Source organism: Neodiprion lecontei, chromosome 3 (genome assembly GCF_021901455.1).
Source record: "Neodiprion lecontei isolate iyNeoLeco1 chromosome 3, iyNeoLeco1.1, whole genome shotgun sequence".
In the NCBI taxonomy this organism is placed as follows: Eukaryota; Metazoa; Arthropoda; class Insecta; order Hymenoptera; family Diprionidae; genus Neodiprion; species Neodiprion lecontei.
In genome coordinates, this window is record NC_060262.1 from 36,291,637 (window position 1) to 36,308,491 (window position 16,855).

General features: G+C 41.8%; 1 protein-coding gene across 3 annotated transcripts in view; it reads right to left on the reverse strand.

The window, feature by feature from the left end:
• LOC107217462 (neo-calmodulin) overlaps nucleotides 1-16,310 on the reverse strand; it is an 82,609-nt gene extending 66,299 nt beyond the window's left edge. The window contains exons 1-2 of one of the 3 annotated variants that reach the window (XM_046734210.1): nucleotides 8,473-8,579; nucleotides 6,969-7,377 (exon numbers count right to left, since the gene is read on the reverse strand). In XM_046734210.1, the coding sequence (XP_046590166.1) occupies nucleotides 6,969-6,971 (3 nt within the window). In that variant the 5' untranslated portion in view covers nucleotides 6,972-7,377; nucleotides 8,473-8,579. Of the gene's footprint in view, nucleotides 1-6,968; nucleotides 7,402-8,472; nucleotides 8,580-15,899 lie in introns of those variants that run through there. The other 2 variants (XM_015654997.2, XM_046734211.1) reach the window with 2 other exon arrangements.
• Nucleotides 16,311-16,855: the final 545 nt, after the last annotated feature.

A 16,855-nucleotide genomic window follows, 5' to 3' on the forward strand; every position in this document is an offset into this window, starting at 1 on the left:
TGAAACTGATTTCGTTTTCTTCATCAGTCAATTCAATATTACAACTGTTTAATCATAATCAATATCGATGCAATGTTACAAAATCAAATATTCACAGATGTCATTTTGATAAACAAACAACAGACTGGAACGGAGCTGCGCAAATTCATTTTGGGATTTCCCCTGAAATTCGGCCGCTAATATAACATAAATCGACTGTATCTCGGAAAATCCGTACGTGAAATATTAAAGCTGAAATGAATTTCCATCGGGGACTAAAGCTCTTTGTACGTTTTCCGAATAGAAGTGCATCAGTGAAAACCAAGGTAGTAAAGCTTCCCAAATTCAAGTTTAAATAATGAAAAGAAACCGACAAAGCACCGGGCCCCCATGTCCAAAGTAATCTCGACTATGGGCCGTATACATACATAATACCTAAGGTGAAATTCTCGCGAGATAGCCGCGCTCTTGTGTGAAAGCTCGGAAAGCTTCCTTTCACCCTTGCAGAGTCGTATCGAGCGCTTTGTCGACGTATCGGGAAGCGGGCTTGAATCGGAAGCATCGAGCCTGACACACTGACTTACTTTCTTGCGCACGCGGATCCAAGAATTACAAAGCCGAACATCAGGGTCATATCAATTTCCCGGTACAAATATGCCCGGCATCGAACGGGTCAGGATATCTGCCGATGACGCAGCCCGATTTCATTTAACCCCCGTCGGGGAATCCGGGACCGCCAGTTTTTTATCCCATCGAATTTACCTTGCAGCCGCAGCAAAACCGAGATAACAACGTTACGTATGACAATTTTTTTCCTCCCCGCCCGCTGGCGAGGGGCTGATAAGGGTTGAAAAATTAAAGCTCACCGGAGGAACGCTCGCGCCTATCTTCCACGGATTTTCCACCAGCGCTGGTCGCGTGAAGTTCGGTTTTCTTTTCGCGTAACTTATTATAATACGAAGAAAGAAAGTTCCGAACGCTCGGAGCCATATTGGCGAACAATGCGAAACTCCTCGACGCACAATGACGATGAAAATAAAAAATCTATGTTCAACAAATTTTTCAACCAGCTAATTGTGACTCGGTGCATTCATCGCCTGTCTCACTCTGGCGCCGAGGTAATCAGGCAAGGCTATGCTTTGACTTTTCCCGCTCTGCGCAGCGTGTCTGCCTGCATGTTCAATATCACTCAGGCGTATTTGCGACTGTACATCGCCAGGCCAATCAGGATTCGTTGGCATAATTGGCGCACAGCCGGAGACAATAAACCGGGTTGTTTGGAAATTTACCGATGGATGTGCATTCGGAGCAAACGTCGGGCTTTCGAAAGTCCACTTCGCCATATCGTTACTGCGATTGTGTGCTTAAAAATTCCTGACAATTTACTCTTTAGGAAAAATTATACGTCAGATCTCCGATGAAGCTCGGGATTGAACTCGTTACATTATACACAACGACGAGCAAATATCGTACCTAATGGGTGTTCCAAAAACGTTGGAAAATTTCGCAATTCCGCGTTGTTTTATCCGACTGCGACCGGGTAGCTGTTTGGTCCGTTGTATAATTACGGAGGGCTGAAAACAATTGTCGACTCGTTACATTTTATTTACCCTGAGAATGATTTTTTCCTAAAACCTCTGGTTTCTGGACCCGCTGAGCGCGCGTAACTTCCGTTTTACGAGACGGCTGCGCGCACCTTGTTCTCATACTAGTTCTAATTTCTCAGAGTTACAGTATAGCGGATGTAATACCCATCTGCTCGCTAACTGCAAGGCTATACCGGCGAGGCTTTACGATGTCCTTGGCGATTTTTATGGGAACGAACGCGAACTTTTGCCGGACAAGTAAAGTACCGCAAAGCGTTTTCGCTCTTTAAAGGTTTCGATCGGTTTTCACCGACGTAAGAGAAACTCCGCCGCCGCTCTTCCTCGTCTTTCGATTCGATACCCGCGCGATCTCGACTTGAGGAACATATGTTTTTTGATCATACGAGAAGCTCCGTAGTTTCTGGATAAGAGTCAAATGTGCTTTAACTTGTCAACGATTCGCCGATGGGGAAAGATATGATACAGTAGATACCGCAGGCGGAACCGCAACGCTGGTCGCGGCTTGTTGACGTAGCAAAGAATAATGGAATGCAAATAGATTTGTAATTACGCGTCATTCGAGGTTAATAACGCGTCTTCGGTACCGCGAAACGACCCCAAGTCTTCGGGGGGAATTAATTACTCAAATAAGACGAGCAGCTTTGTTACACGCGGTTCGCACAACGGCAGTCCATGCCGCACATCGACGTGCTCGGAATCCCGAGGGATTCACCATCCGGTTCGAGGAACGTGTAATTTACGTACGAGGGTACCGATGTCTTTATATATAGCATATATTTTCGCTGGTCAAATCTCACGTGGATTACAATTAGTGGATTGGATAATCGACGCGTGATACGAATGAAAAGTCGCAGGTATGTAAATGAGATCTGATTTATTTTGCAAAGAAAATAAAATATTTACTTCAATTCCGAGCGTAATGTATAAATAGATTTATTTTTCGTGCTTGGTGGGTTGAAATCTTAAATATTCATTAATTTTTCTTTCCGAGAAACAACATTTTAATACTGAATAATTCATTGCAAGTTTGTCGCATAAAGGAGTCAAGCTCTCAGATTTATCAAAAAAGTCTCTCGGCTCGGTTGCAGAATTGGCTGAGATGATGAAACCGTTTCGTTCCACGTGACTGGGGATTATACGAACTTTATATGAACCCTCGAAAGGGAGGCTTAAAATACATTACTTTCGAGAATTCATTTTTCAATAATCGCAAATGATCCGTGAAACTCTGAATCCAGACTGACAGACAGAGACTTGAAACGAAACGAAATAACGGTCAATCATTTGTTTATATAATTATACCTCAGGCATAGGGTCGTTGAAAGTTAAGTTTTATTCGGTAAAAATTTTGAAGAAAATGTCTTAGTTTTCGAGCCGAACTTGAACTGCACTTGAATTATTGAATGCCATCCTCGAAATGTAATATATGGCGAATCGGAAGTGATACATCTCGAGAGTTGGATTCTTTTCTTTGTTTCCGCTCTGCTTTTTCTTGCGCTTCGTGATATATAAGAATAACGTAAAGCAACTTGGATGTTTTATTTTTAAACATGGTGGTAGGTACATAGTATACGTATGTATGCACATGCGCGTATAAAATAACGTTCGTTCTTGAATAAGTCAAACGATTTATGGATACGGTTGAATTTTTAATAATACCTTTCTCTTCCATTTCATCTTGGAAAATGAAAAATAGGAAAACGTACCAAGAGAACGGAAGAGAAACAGGATCTTTGTTTCATGTGATGGGGAGAAACGGCTATTTTCTTCGTGAAAATACATCCCCTTGTTAATTTACCGTATTCTCTCTCTCTCTCTCTCTCTCTCTCTCTCTCTCTCTCTCTCTCTCTCTCTCTCTCTCTCTCTCTCTCTCTCTCTCTCTCTCTCTCTCTCTCTCTCTCTCTCTCTCTCTCTCTCTCTCTCTCTCTCTCTCTCTCTCTCTCTCTCTCTCTCTCTCTCTCTCTCTCTCTCTCTCTCTCTCTCTCTCTCGGGGGGGATCCAGTCCCTCTAATAAAATGTAAAACAACAAGAGTCGGACAACGTTGCAAAATTTTTGGAAACAACAACTCGCTTATTAATTATGATAACAATTGAAGAGGAGAATTAAAAAGGCTAAGAGTACAATTTTTTCTCTCAGCAATGTTCGGCCATGCGTTTCGATAGAAATTACACCTCGAAATCATAGCAACTGATTGATCAAAAGTAAGAGAAAAAAGGTCGATGCAAACGTTATGAATTAACGTTTGCGACCTCATTTCCTTCCTAGCGTCCTTCACGGATATAATAATCCTGCTGACCACGCAGCGGAGTTTGTCTAGATTCGAGCTGATATAACATTTGACCGAGGGATTTCTCTCGCTAAACGAAAGACGTAACGTCTTCTTCGGTTTGTTGCATTCGGCTGATTGATTCAGGGTGCCTGCGTCGGTTATCCGGACCACCTACCATCAATCAGTTCCATTCTACTTCGCGGTGTAAACGAGAGTTGAGTTGTGCTTCGAATCTCTTCCTATATTCGCAAAGCTGTAAATATTCACCCGCATGTATCTATGTATGAGATAATGTACATAATACATGTATATATGTATCTCTACGGACGTGCGAGAGAGATGAGAGGTTATCAAATTAGCCGAGCTTTTATGCACCCTTTAAATGTGAACGAGATTTATCGATATCGCAACAGCTACTATTTGCGAAAAATGAAATTCTACTTCTCTTATCTCTTCTTTCGAATGAAGAAAGAAGCAAAATTGAATCAGTCAAATGAAATAAATCACGAGAATTACCGGTGGATAATAAACTCCTACTCGATTCAGCGCCAATTTCCCTGTGGATGACGACGTCGCGGCGATGGAAAAAGATCGACGGTCGTTTAGCATTCTCGATAACATTTGTCATCTCACCCCTCAATCAAGTTCCGGAGTTTTTGCCGATCAAACAGAAGGTATGAGGAATTTTTAATCGCATGTCTATGAACAAAAAATATCCCCACGGAGCTGCCGGAGTTCCTGATCATGGATTGGCGTATCTTTTCTCTCTTTCTCCGAACGCTCTTCCTCTTCTTCGCCACTTTAAAAGGGCTTTAATTTTCCCGCCGCTTCGACCGTATAATTCATACCCGTATCAATCGCTGCTGTGTGCAAAACGGAATAGCCAGCTGGAACCGCTTTCTCCGAGTCGGTAATATTTAGGCGAGAAACGCGTCGTAGATAGGAGAAAAAAAATTCAAGAAGGCCGGCTACTCCGTCTTAGTCAAACGTAATGTAACTACGAAATTTATCCTTTATAACCACGGACACGTGCTCAAAGGATCGCTCCAGGCTCCGAAATCCTTCGGGAAGGTAGGCGGATTATGGTTCTTTCCTCAAGCTGCTTTTTTCTTTAATTTTATTTTTCCCTCCTCCCTTGCAATACCCAACCGATCTATTTTCACTTAGCGAACGACACTGACGTAGGTCTAATATCGCCTCGCCTTGGAAGGCGTGAAGAACTTTCGGGGGGATACGTGTTCAATCTTCTTTTTGAACCATCTTAAGCCAAATAAATGTGCACATTGCATCAGCTTTCAATGAATTGCATCGCAGCTTCGTACCTAAATAAAAATACATGTCCATTTTATTTCGATTTATGCACGTATACATAAAAGTCTACATTTTTTCTTTCACCGTTAGAATCGGTTTTCTTAACTTCCGAAAAGTCGCCGACTCGAGAGATTTTCTGATCATAAAATTACGTAGAATCTGGCTAAGCTGAAGTCAAGTGAAATTGAAACAACGAACAATTGCCGATGCGGTTGGAAACTTCGATCAGCACGCAACACGTACACATATTTATGAGTTTGGAAAATTGCGTTGTCCGTAAGGTAACAAAGGCCCTGAATATTCAAATTTTCAGCATAATAACGAGGATAGTCAAGCCGGTGAGATTTTAAATCAAAAGCTACGACAATGAATAAAGAATACATAGTGTCGACGAAGAGGATCAGAGAGTAAAAAGAGGGAGGGCGGAGGGAAGGGGGGGAAGGTAATTCTTTACTTGACACGAAGCCTGTGAAAATTAAGCGGGGAATTAAACAAGCACACCGGGTACTATCCCCAAGACGCAAAACTGAGATGTAAATTGGTCCCATTAAAATATTGTTAACATGGGAAATTTGAATAGGGTGGGCTGGCTAAGTTCGAGTTACGATTCTACGTTGCCTGCAGGTTTACATCTACAATGTAAATGCGAGCCAATTACAGACCGCAGGTATCCACTCCGAGAGATTAGGAACTTCAAATTTACTCAAAACGGTGCTCGTACTTAGTTCTCCTGTGTTTTATGGCCACCTTACGCGCTCGAGTCGGATCGCGATAGTTTCAGCCTCCGAAATGAACGACAGAGAGTGATCGGCTCGAGTCACGTCGTCCCTTCATTCGGCCGTTGTTTCGGTTGAATTTACACGTGCCCAGAGAAGCTCATATTCCTTGTGAACCAAGCTATTTTTATCATGATACTTCCACACAACGTTCTCGAATTTATTTCTCGAGAGGATGTTTCAGGAGTGCAACAAACAGTCGGTGATATTGGCAGATATTCAAGTTTCCTGAAACTCATTCTCAGTCATTGATCGTCGGGAATTCGTGACAGCCGAGTAGAAATGACTTTACTGTCGCGAAGTTCGAAATTGACAAGTTAGTCGGACTCGAATTATTAGAGTTTTCGGAGAGACTGACAACCGAAAGCATTTCGCTGAAACTTTGTCATTTGCTCATATTGCTGTTAGGCTGTTAGACGATCGCATCAGGTCGCGATGATCAATAAACTGCAGATTGAGAATTAACAAGCCTTTGTATCCGCACGTAATAACTGTTTGTCACACTGTCAAGTTACGGCCAAGATAAATTATGGGTTCACTTCCTGCTCGCAAAGAGAAGCGTAATAAAAGTTATAAACTGTTACACGAATGTTATCATCATTCCTCCCGTAATTGTCAGAAATTTTCGCGCGTTTTTCACAACCAATTCAAGTAGATGGAAAAATGTTTTACAGCCAAGTCATTTTTTCCAACTCGTAGGGAAATTATTCTTAATGAGAAACAAACCGTGTTCAACAGTTGACAAATTCGACCAGACAGTTTCGCGTGCGCAGCTCTTTGCGAATTGTAAGGCATACCCACTTCAATTTAGCCACCCCTGAATGAACGAGCCCCACGGTCAGGATAAAATTTCGTTATTCAATCGACACGAGAACGAGTGAAAAAATATGCGCAGACACTCTCAGAGTGCCGTTTGTTTTACGAAAAAAACGCATATAATTTCACGCGGAAAATGTAGCGTTGATCTGAATTCGACTAAAACACCAAAGACACAGAGATAAATGAATTGCCCTTTTTGCACTCACCATCAGAAGTTTGACTTTGTTAACCAAAGGGGATGTCGTGAAAAATTTGTTGACAGCTGTCAATATTTTCCCTTCCAATGTGTCGGCGTGTGGTTCGCATCCGGTTTCAACTCTGTCCCCGATTCTTGCCGCGCCTTCGGCCCGGAAGTTCTATTTCACTTGTTGTTTACCGCTCAGATCCGTGAACAGAACGAGACGCTACGCGGTCATCGGATCCGCGCGTTTTTTCAAATATACTTTTGAAACCTCGATTATTTGGAGCGATATTTCCCACCGCAGAGTGCGAGTTCGTATTTTTTTCTCTTGTCGAACAAAGCTTATACCGAAACTTTTCAAGTACAGTTGCAACTGAATATTACTAGCGGCGTAGTTCCTCGGACAAATTCTTCAATCGAGTCTTGAGTTTACTCTGAAAAGGGTTGAATTTTTCGTGCAGAATAACAAACGAGGGGCTCAGTTTTTGTACCTATGGATTTGAAACGACGATCGTTCGTCATCAAATTCAAGTATTCGCGTATCTGAGAACAGTTTTTACATCGTGGCAAGGTGACCGGTCAACATGGAGAGAAACACGAGCAGTTGGCCCGAGTAAAATCGTTCGAAAATTCGGCAAAGTCTGCAAATCGCGTTGATTACCTTTAGTTTTAGGAGCAGGGTCTGCGGCGTCCCGAGGTGCCGACCGTTTTGTTCCAAATTGTTAAATTGGATAAAAACTTTAAGCTCGGGCAGGCGAATGCCGCGTACCGTAATTTGTCGCGTACCGGTTTTTGTTCGAAACAACTTATAGAACTCAGCCGAGAGCTTGCGTAGGCCCAGAAATAATTACCGCCGCATCTTGATTGACAGATTTGCTCTGTTACATGGTTCGCTTTTCCGGGCGATACGATGCCCTAATTATTAACCCAGGGTTTGCTAATTTAATAAACAGTTCCGAGTTCACCGAGAGTCGAGATTGAAAAGTGAGCTTAACACGTGATGGAAAATTCATGGCAAGAGTAACTTTAGTTTCAAGTAGCTACGTGTAGTACTTTATCTCACCCGAGCCACGAACGTGCGGTTCAACGTCTACTTTCAGCCTTTTACTTCCAAGTTTGAAACACTCTCAGCCCCCTCTTTGTAAATTCATCAATGATTGATAGGAGTTAGCGAGCATGATACACTAAGTCATAAAATCACGCCGCTTCTGAATAAAAAATGGAGCCCTTACTTGGTTATCAAAGAATTTTGAGAGCTGGTTAGCAATTTGAAATTATGATCGGCCAATGATACAAGCTGCTTTAGGGTTTCGTTCTCTCTGAACTGACGTCACCCCGCCACTTGGGGAAATGAAAATTCCGTCGATTTTTTCTCGGTGATCGATAAAGAGGAGAAAGGGTGAAAATTCATCGATCTTCTACCAAATATCTGGTAAAATGAATGGTCTATCAAAACAGAACGGGATCTAGGCTGATCGTGAGACGAGCGAAAATACTTTTTTGCTAATCTGTAAATCGTGTCACTGTACAATTAAGAATTCGGTGGGTCTTCCAACGAGTTTCTTGGAGCTACGGGCGCACCGCGTCAGGATCCTGGCTCCAGAGTAACGCGACGTCGCGGTCTTAGAGGCGACTGGATGCTGCGAGTCGCGGCTCCACAGTCATCCCGAAACCAGTCCGAGTTCACCAGACGCTGCGGCGTCGCGACGCACGGGGTTTGCTCTGCTTTTGCGCCGGCCAGCCGCCACTAGTTGAGCCTCTGCCGTGGTGTAGTCGAGGTCTCGTCGCCTCTCTTTGCTTCTCATTCGCATCTTTATGGCTTGTATAAAAACTACCCGAATGCAGCCCTTGGTGCTGCAGGACTCTGGCTCCTCTGCCTCGAATCGCTGCATTCCGAATTTGAATGGCTCCGAATGCGTCAAATTCCTCAAGTAAAGAAACCAATATTTTACGTTAAGCATTGATGTTTTGAATGGTCCGAAAATCGATGCTCAAAGTTCCGAAAGGATAAAATGCCGAAAGGGCGTAACACAAGTCTAAGTTCCGAAAATGCGAAAATGAGAAGGTTTAATTATCTGAAACATCGAAATTCCGAATGATCGAAGATTTTTAGTTCTGTGAATTTCTGGCTTGCTGAAACTTCACCACTTTGATCTTTCTTTGTTTTGGATTTTCGATATTTTTACGTTGGGATTCCTGGTCATTCTGATTTTCGGTTTTTCTCATTTATTACACTCACTCGTTGAGTAAACTACGCTGTGGGAGTATATTTTAATTTTCGGAGTTCTACTCTATAGAAATTTTATTTCTCGGAATTTTGCTCTATCGAAACTTTACTTTCCGGAGTTTGGTTTCATTTCTTCAAGTTTCGCCATCAAATAATTCGGAATTAGGTACTTTCAGAACTTTGACTCCGCCCCGTTGCAGTCTCACAATCAGTATCCTTTTCATCTTTCAGTGAAAGACGATTGCATACCTTATTTTCATTATTATTTGGCACTTTTAGTTTTAAACTCTTTGAATCTCGCGTCAGTGATGCAGTTTTTTTTCCCACACTTCTTGTACAGTAAACTTTTTCTTCGTTATTATTTCGAACTCGGAAACTATTGTTTTTGTCAAGCTGCATGGAAACAAACTTTACAATTTTCTTATCTGTCTGCGTTTTATAATACCAATCAGACTCGACCCAGTTCTGCGATGTTGAAATTTCGAAGAGCTCAAAATTTTACAATCGAAACCGCAAATAAGTAGCCTCAAAGTTTCGAGAGTCGAGAAATTAACCATGCATTAGACAAAATGTATGCTTTGAAACGTCGATGACTGATTACAAGAATAACTTTCCTTTGATGCATCCGATGAAACTTTGATAGCATGATTGTTAATAATGACGCAACATGAAAGTTAAACTACCTCAGAGAAGCGTGAATCAAGCTTTCAATTAATATTACACAACAAACGCAACGGAACGTGGGTTCAATTTTCTGTTTTGCGAGCAGCTTCCGAATAAGTCTTGTGCAGGACCCCGGATATCACATCGGTGATCTCATATCCTGATGCCGTTGCAATATCTTTAATATTTTCTGGAAAAATACGCCACTGGTATAATATAATACGTGATGGAAAGTAAACCTGTACCTGCAGGGATGTAAGGTCGGTGAAACTCGTTACACGTCGGAAACTATATATACGTATGTAGGACACTCGAGTGATCAGAAATAAAATTTAGATAAAGTAAATAATATTGCAAAGCGAAGCGGAGTGTTTATAAAATTCCTCAACTACAGGCGAACCTTGCTTCTGTTTCTCGTTTTCACATCCTGAAATTTTTTTCCCTATTTTACCTCGCTAACATCCACATTCGGCCTTTCAAACTACATACAGCAGAATGACGAACGATGTTGACTCGATTGTCACTGCAATGATGACGACTCAATGTCGAGATGCAGCGTTCAATTTGGCAAAGTGATTTATTACCCTTGACGAACGGTAATCTCGCATCCCAGCATATTTTTGTGATTTTATTATTTATTTATTTTTTTCTGTCGTTTACAAGACCAAAATAACTCACCGAGAATGAAAAGTGGCTGACGCGCGTTTCTCGGCACCTTTTTTACTTTCGGTCTCTTCCGTTTCCCCGATTCCCGGTACACTTAATTAGTCTACGGATCTATTACGGAAAAGCCGAGTATCAGTTTCGCGCGTGGCAATAATTCGGTCTTTGTTGCATCGACGAAGCTGAAGCCGCTCCCGTGACATTATTGCTGCACCTATATAGTAGACTCGATGCAATTACGCCCATTCAGTGACTAATTTGAGAAACACGACTCATTCAATCGGTCAAAATCGGTACAGCTAGTGCAGAATTCTGTGTACAGGTAACTCCTGTATGGACTGATAGCAGCTAAACTACGGTACGGTGACCGAGTTATTTATTTTTCTATTTTCTCGTCGACCGAATTTGTTTCGTTTCGTTTAATTTTTTTTTTTTTTATATCTTTTTCTTTTACTGCCCTGGACTAATGACGCATTCACCTGGCCAAGGTATGCACGTGAAAATTCCAATACTTTTATGATTCCGAGCCCGATTTGCCGGAGTCTATAATAAATTTTATATTCAATGAGGAATACTCGCATGTATACGTTGCTTTTTTATTCGATACATTCCTCGGGTTCAGATTTTTAGCCAAAGTATAGGAGCTATGTATGTATACGCCTTCAATATAGCCTTGTCACGAAACGTATGACTTTCATGGCAGTCTGATTATTACGGGTATGGTGTACGGACACGATGGCGCGGAAGCTTTTCGCTTTCCGAAACGAATCAGGATCAGAGCTCCAAACCAAAAATGTCTTATCTCGTCTCACCGACCGACGACTCAAAATGGAAAGAGACGTATGGCAGTCGCGTAACAGCGTTTACGAGCGTTTAAATACGAAAATAGAACGTGTGTTCGGTTAATGAAAGAAAAAAGTTAAAGCTTGTCATTACCAAATAGTCAATAGTCAGTAGTCGTGCAAAGATGTGACTTGCAGTGTAAACTTTTCGCTGTGGACTAGATACGCGTAATCGTTTTTCAAGAACTTGAGCCGTGGTAGAGGGCGGGAAATGTGGAAGTTAGTTTTGCGAAAATTAATCCTGTCAGATAACTATTTTACCGTATAACTATTCCCTAGAAACCGATGTACCTGCCAGATTTTACGCGAAGAGTTTTTAGTGATTGGATTGAAACTGCATTTTTAGTCAACTCCCTGCGGGATTTCCTTTGACCTAATTTTCTCAATTTCTTGTGTGAAGATCGCAGGGGAAGAACGTGTAGAGCATGAGCGTGGGGAAGACTGCGAAATCCTTGAAATGCAAATTTGCGTTATCCGATGAACCAGTTTCGAGGTAAGTTTGTTCGAATCGAAGGAGACGCGGTGGTTCTGCAATTGCGGACCAGGATGATGTATCTTGACAAGAAAACGTCCGAGAGAAGAGCGGAACAACTCGGTAGTTCTACTCGAGTCGATCATCACGAGTTACACAGCAAGACGTTTGAGTTGTTTCGCCGTGCAATGCGGGCGAAAATTGCGAATCGTAAAAACCATAACGAGTGAGGAAGAGAAGAAAAAGAAAAACAAACGAGGTAACTGGGATGAAACTGACCACCGACAAGAAAAGAAAATAAAAAGAAATGTTAAAACAAGCGATACCTACTTCCACATCGGGCACACTTGAAAGCTCGAATGCCCCCCTCTCCGTCCCCCGGCTCTTTCTCCACCGTCGGACCATAAAAAAGCGCACGTTCGCCGCCCCCGTGAAAGAGCTTTTATTTCCGGAACTCTATATCTTTGGTAACTCAGGGCGAAGTGGTGCTGGCGTGGCGGTTGATTGGATACGGAGATACTCGTTCGTACGTCCGTTCTATCCGCATTGATACGCTGCCTGGCTAGACTCTGCACCAACCGAGATTTCAAAGTACTCTTACGGCTGCAATATCAACGCGTACGACGCGCAAACTTGCAGCCGGGAAACTTGGCTCGGGTAACTCAAACCTGGCAGGGTACAGTTTGCCGGGAAAACGGTGAGGCGCTACGTACATGTTATTGTCCTGGTTACACATCCGCCACGCCATGTTAGTCCTGTTACTCTTTCGAGCTTCCGTGCTTTCGATTATGGCCTCGGAGTTTATCACCCAGAAAATAGGAAAGCGAGCGTACCTACCATGAATCACTGGGACTCTGCGGCACGCGTGACCAGGTGTTACATGTAACGCTGGGAGCGTCGCCGGGTAATCGAGGTTAAACCACCTTTTCATACGCCGTATCTACCCTTCCTCGTTGAGTTACACTGAGATTACGTCGAGTGCATATTTTCGATCGGAAACTCACCCGCCACCTCGCTCTTTGTCTATCCACGGGAATCTCCGTTTATTCTCTTGCAAAAATATCCCGCACCGTGGGATTATCGTTTGCTGGCTACAGACTTTTATCGAGATCTAACGGTCTGCCGAGTTTTTCAGATCTTGAGGATTTTTGTTTTCTTTTTTCGCGCGTAGTTGAAAAGAGCGATGTAATGAATTTCGACCGATTTTGCAGAGTGAGCTTTGAATTCGTGGTTTAATCATCGCGTTCTCTTCTTGTGGGAAAAAAAATTTCCACGTTTCGAAATCAATTATTCGTCGTGCGGAATAGTGCTGGAACATCGTCTTTGAAAACAATTTCTTCTCTTCTCTGCAGTTTTATCAGCAAGTTTTGATATCGTTTCGACGTTTTTATCTGACAATGAGAGATCAGAAATTCGTTACGAAGACCTTAGTGAAAGTCAATAAACTTGTAAGTGAATTTTAGTCTTTCAATGGAAAACAGGTTGAATATGTAATGTGACTATTGTATCGAAGAAAACAACTCAAATTCGATGAAAAAATTGAATTTTTTTTAAACTTAGACTCTGATATTACAAAAATTTGACAGGCGTTAAGATTTTAGTGCAGGAGTACTAATCTGGTACACGAATACAAGAGTGAATGTTACAGATGCAGAAAAGTAAAAATTCTTAACTTGGCTTGTAACGAGTTAGACTGAATTCTATAACTGTAACAAATTTCGATACAATCTGAGGTAATTGTCATACCATTTACAGTGCGGTTTGTTTCGCTGCCAAGAATTCTTTTTAATTTGTAGGTACTTCTCAGTTCCGTAGCTTTAAGGCGAGAAGTTAGAATTTCATTACGGAAACGGAACCCGATTTTCCGCAGATTACTACGATGATAAAATTGGAGAATAAAAAGCTGTACAGTATAATATAAAAAGCTCCGTAATATTTTCATCTATGAAAATTCGTCTAGAAACAAGGCGAGCGGTTGGAAAAGTTTTGGGGAATGCTATTTGTCGAACCAGGTCACATCACCGACGGCGATTCGGACTTTGATAAGCCGTGTTTCAGGCTCAACAAATCCAGGATTATAACTGAGCTACGCACAGCTGGTCTGCCGGCATAATCTGCGTTGTTATATACCTGGAATCTTAATTGATATCGTGGATTTATGCGACGAATTCTTATTTTCAAAAAATCGCAACGGGCGTTCGGCATTCCGAGATACGCAATGCGAACAAACGAACGTTCTTATCATTTCTCGAATTTAATTTGCCCTCCGTCGTAAACCTCAGCGGGAACTCGAATATAAACTTAAATACACAAATGACGAATCCTGCAGTTCGGCCCAACAAAGGACGAAGGAAAAGCTTCCGCTCGAGTTGATTGCCACTTTGGTGACGCGGTCTTGTCGGAGGTTTTTGACCAGAACAATGCTTCGACGGCATCTCTCTTTCTCTCCTCTTAGCTCTCCCTCTCTCTGTTTATTCTTATCTTTAGTCGTAACCGTGGCATTCGGCGAGTCCCAATGTTTCCAGCTATATTTCAAACGGACAGACTTACGTTGCGTGCTGAAAATTGCTGGCGAAAGAACCCCAGAAGAAATCGGGCCAAAGTAACAATCACAGTGGAGAAGTTTTGTCGGAAGAAAATGTCGCAGTTGAATTACACTGTTTTTCATATATTGTTATTCTTATTATTATCATTATTCTTACAGACATATTTTAGTATGTAAGCTTACGTCCCGTTAAGATGGGAGGGATAGTTTGAACCGTCTAAAATAATGTCTATTATTTTAGGATTTTTTTTTCAAAGAAAATGAAAATACTTAAAGCAGTTTGAGTTTGAGGACTTTATTATTTATAGTTTCAAAAACATTTTCTAATTTTTTCGGGTTAAATTAATTACAAAACGGCGCCATGGCGCATATAAGTAGCGAACAACTTCGAACTCCAGGCTCTTTGCGGTCGCGTATCTCCTGACGTCACTGTTCAGCTTGTAACAGATAGAAAAATTTGTACAAAAAAATTTTAGGATTGAAATTCAAAAATCTAGCCACGAGTTCGAATCGATAAGCAAGTCTTATAGATTGTGTCAAAATTTTGAAAACGTGGTCGTTAGCTACTCATATGCGCCATGCCGCGATTTTGCTATTAAGTTCAATGAAAAATTCTAAAATGTCCTTGAAACTATAAATCATAAAGCCCTGACACTGAAATCGCTAAGTGGTTATATGATTTTAGACGGTCCAAGCTGTCCCCCCGCCCCCCTCATACAGTAAATCTTTAAAACATCTTGTATTTGCTTGAACTTTTCTTGAAAATGAATTTGGAGATGGAGTTCATACGGAACCGTTGCGTCTGTTTGAAAACCAGAGGAAGAAAAGTAGAGTCCGTGAGAAGGGTATAAAATGTAATCAATACACCTGGACGCTAACTTTGATTAAGAGGATTTTTCACCGTGAAAATGGATTGCTACAATTAAACGGTTCCCTTTATTCCGGAGAGAACATTCAATCTTTCATGCATCAAAATTTTTTTTGCCCCTTGATGAGCTGGAAATACACATATATCAATGAATATTAATTTCCGGATAAATACTTCAGTTGTGAATCGACCTGAAGCGTCGGTGTAGACGCAGGGAAATGAAAATCAATGAATTTCTTTTATCGTCTCCGACACTAACGAACGGCCCAATTCCACGTCTGTTAATTTTCATCCAGCTGTCGTTCACAGCTTTGCAAATAAATTGGAAAGCATTTTTATTGCCACAGTGACACGCGGTTATTAGTAACCTATATTGACGCAGAGCGCCATAGATTCACAGACGGATAACCCTGATCATGTCATACCTTCCGCATAAAACCCTTAACCTGTTTCTCGGTCAAGATTCTCGTCGATGAATTCTATCGGCAGTAATGGAACGGACTTTGTGCGTTCCTTTTTTTGCACAGTGTAATTTTTTTCAGGGTGCGATGATCAAACCGGCAGGTGAAGGTGTAACGCATGTCTTATAGGTGCTGCCTAGGTGTAATGAAGAAGGTTTATTTATTTTCGAGGTGCAAGCATGGAATCGTGCTCAAGCTAAGGTGACAAGCCTTACCTTTCAGCGTGTCAACCTAACTCCAAGTAGGCTGTCATAATCCCGAAGTACGTTTCGAGAATAAATTATCGCGTAAATTATGTTTCGTTTCAAGTACGGTGATCCAGCCAAACTGGGCTGCTTTCCATTAAACGTTCTAATATTGTGCCGTGGAAGTTTAGAATTTTGGAACTTAGACGACAGCAAGACACAAGGCAGAATTAAGCCAGGTATGATTTTCAGAAAACCAAACTGCACCGCACGGAAACTGTACCCGAATAACACAAGCGTGAAACACATTACTCGAGGTGTTTTGCCAGCTTTTTTACCATCTTGCAAAGTGTAATGTAACCACACGTATAACGTAACAAGAAACCTGCAGACTCTTGCGCCTGAATGTGAAAAGGTAATTTCATTCTTCGCGACTTATGTAAAATGAGATAAAATGTTAATGACAAGAGGTAACTCGGAGTCTCGTACCGTTATAACCCATTTGTTAAAGGATATATTATACTGGCATTTTTCAACGGAGACAAAGGAAACTTTTTTAGTATTATCAGGCGTTACGTGACGGGCACAACAGTTTTTTAATTGCTCATTACCGCGGGTACCGTTGCACCTGACAATTATTAGTCAATTGTAGGCAAATGCGTTCCAGTTGGTGCGGAATTCTCAGGAACATTTGGCACCGAATTCCGCAAACGATGTCCGCAACAACCAGCTGCTGTCGCAAATATGCTGTTAGCTAATTCGTGCCAATTGACAATCGTGGCATTTCTAGATGCTCGTAAAGACCGATTGAAACACCTCGCAGCATTTAGAACTCCGGTTTGTAGATCAGTGTAGATACATATCCAGCTACGGTATGTATTACATCCAAAGTTGTACGGTTACACAGAATTCTATGGGGGAAGTGCAATTTGTCTGGTAACCGAACTCGACGTCTGTCTCCGCGGATATCAGATGAAGTGAGGAGG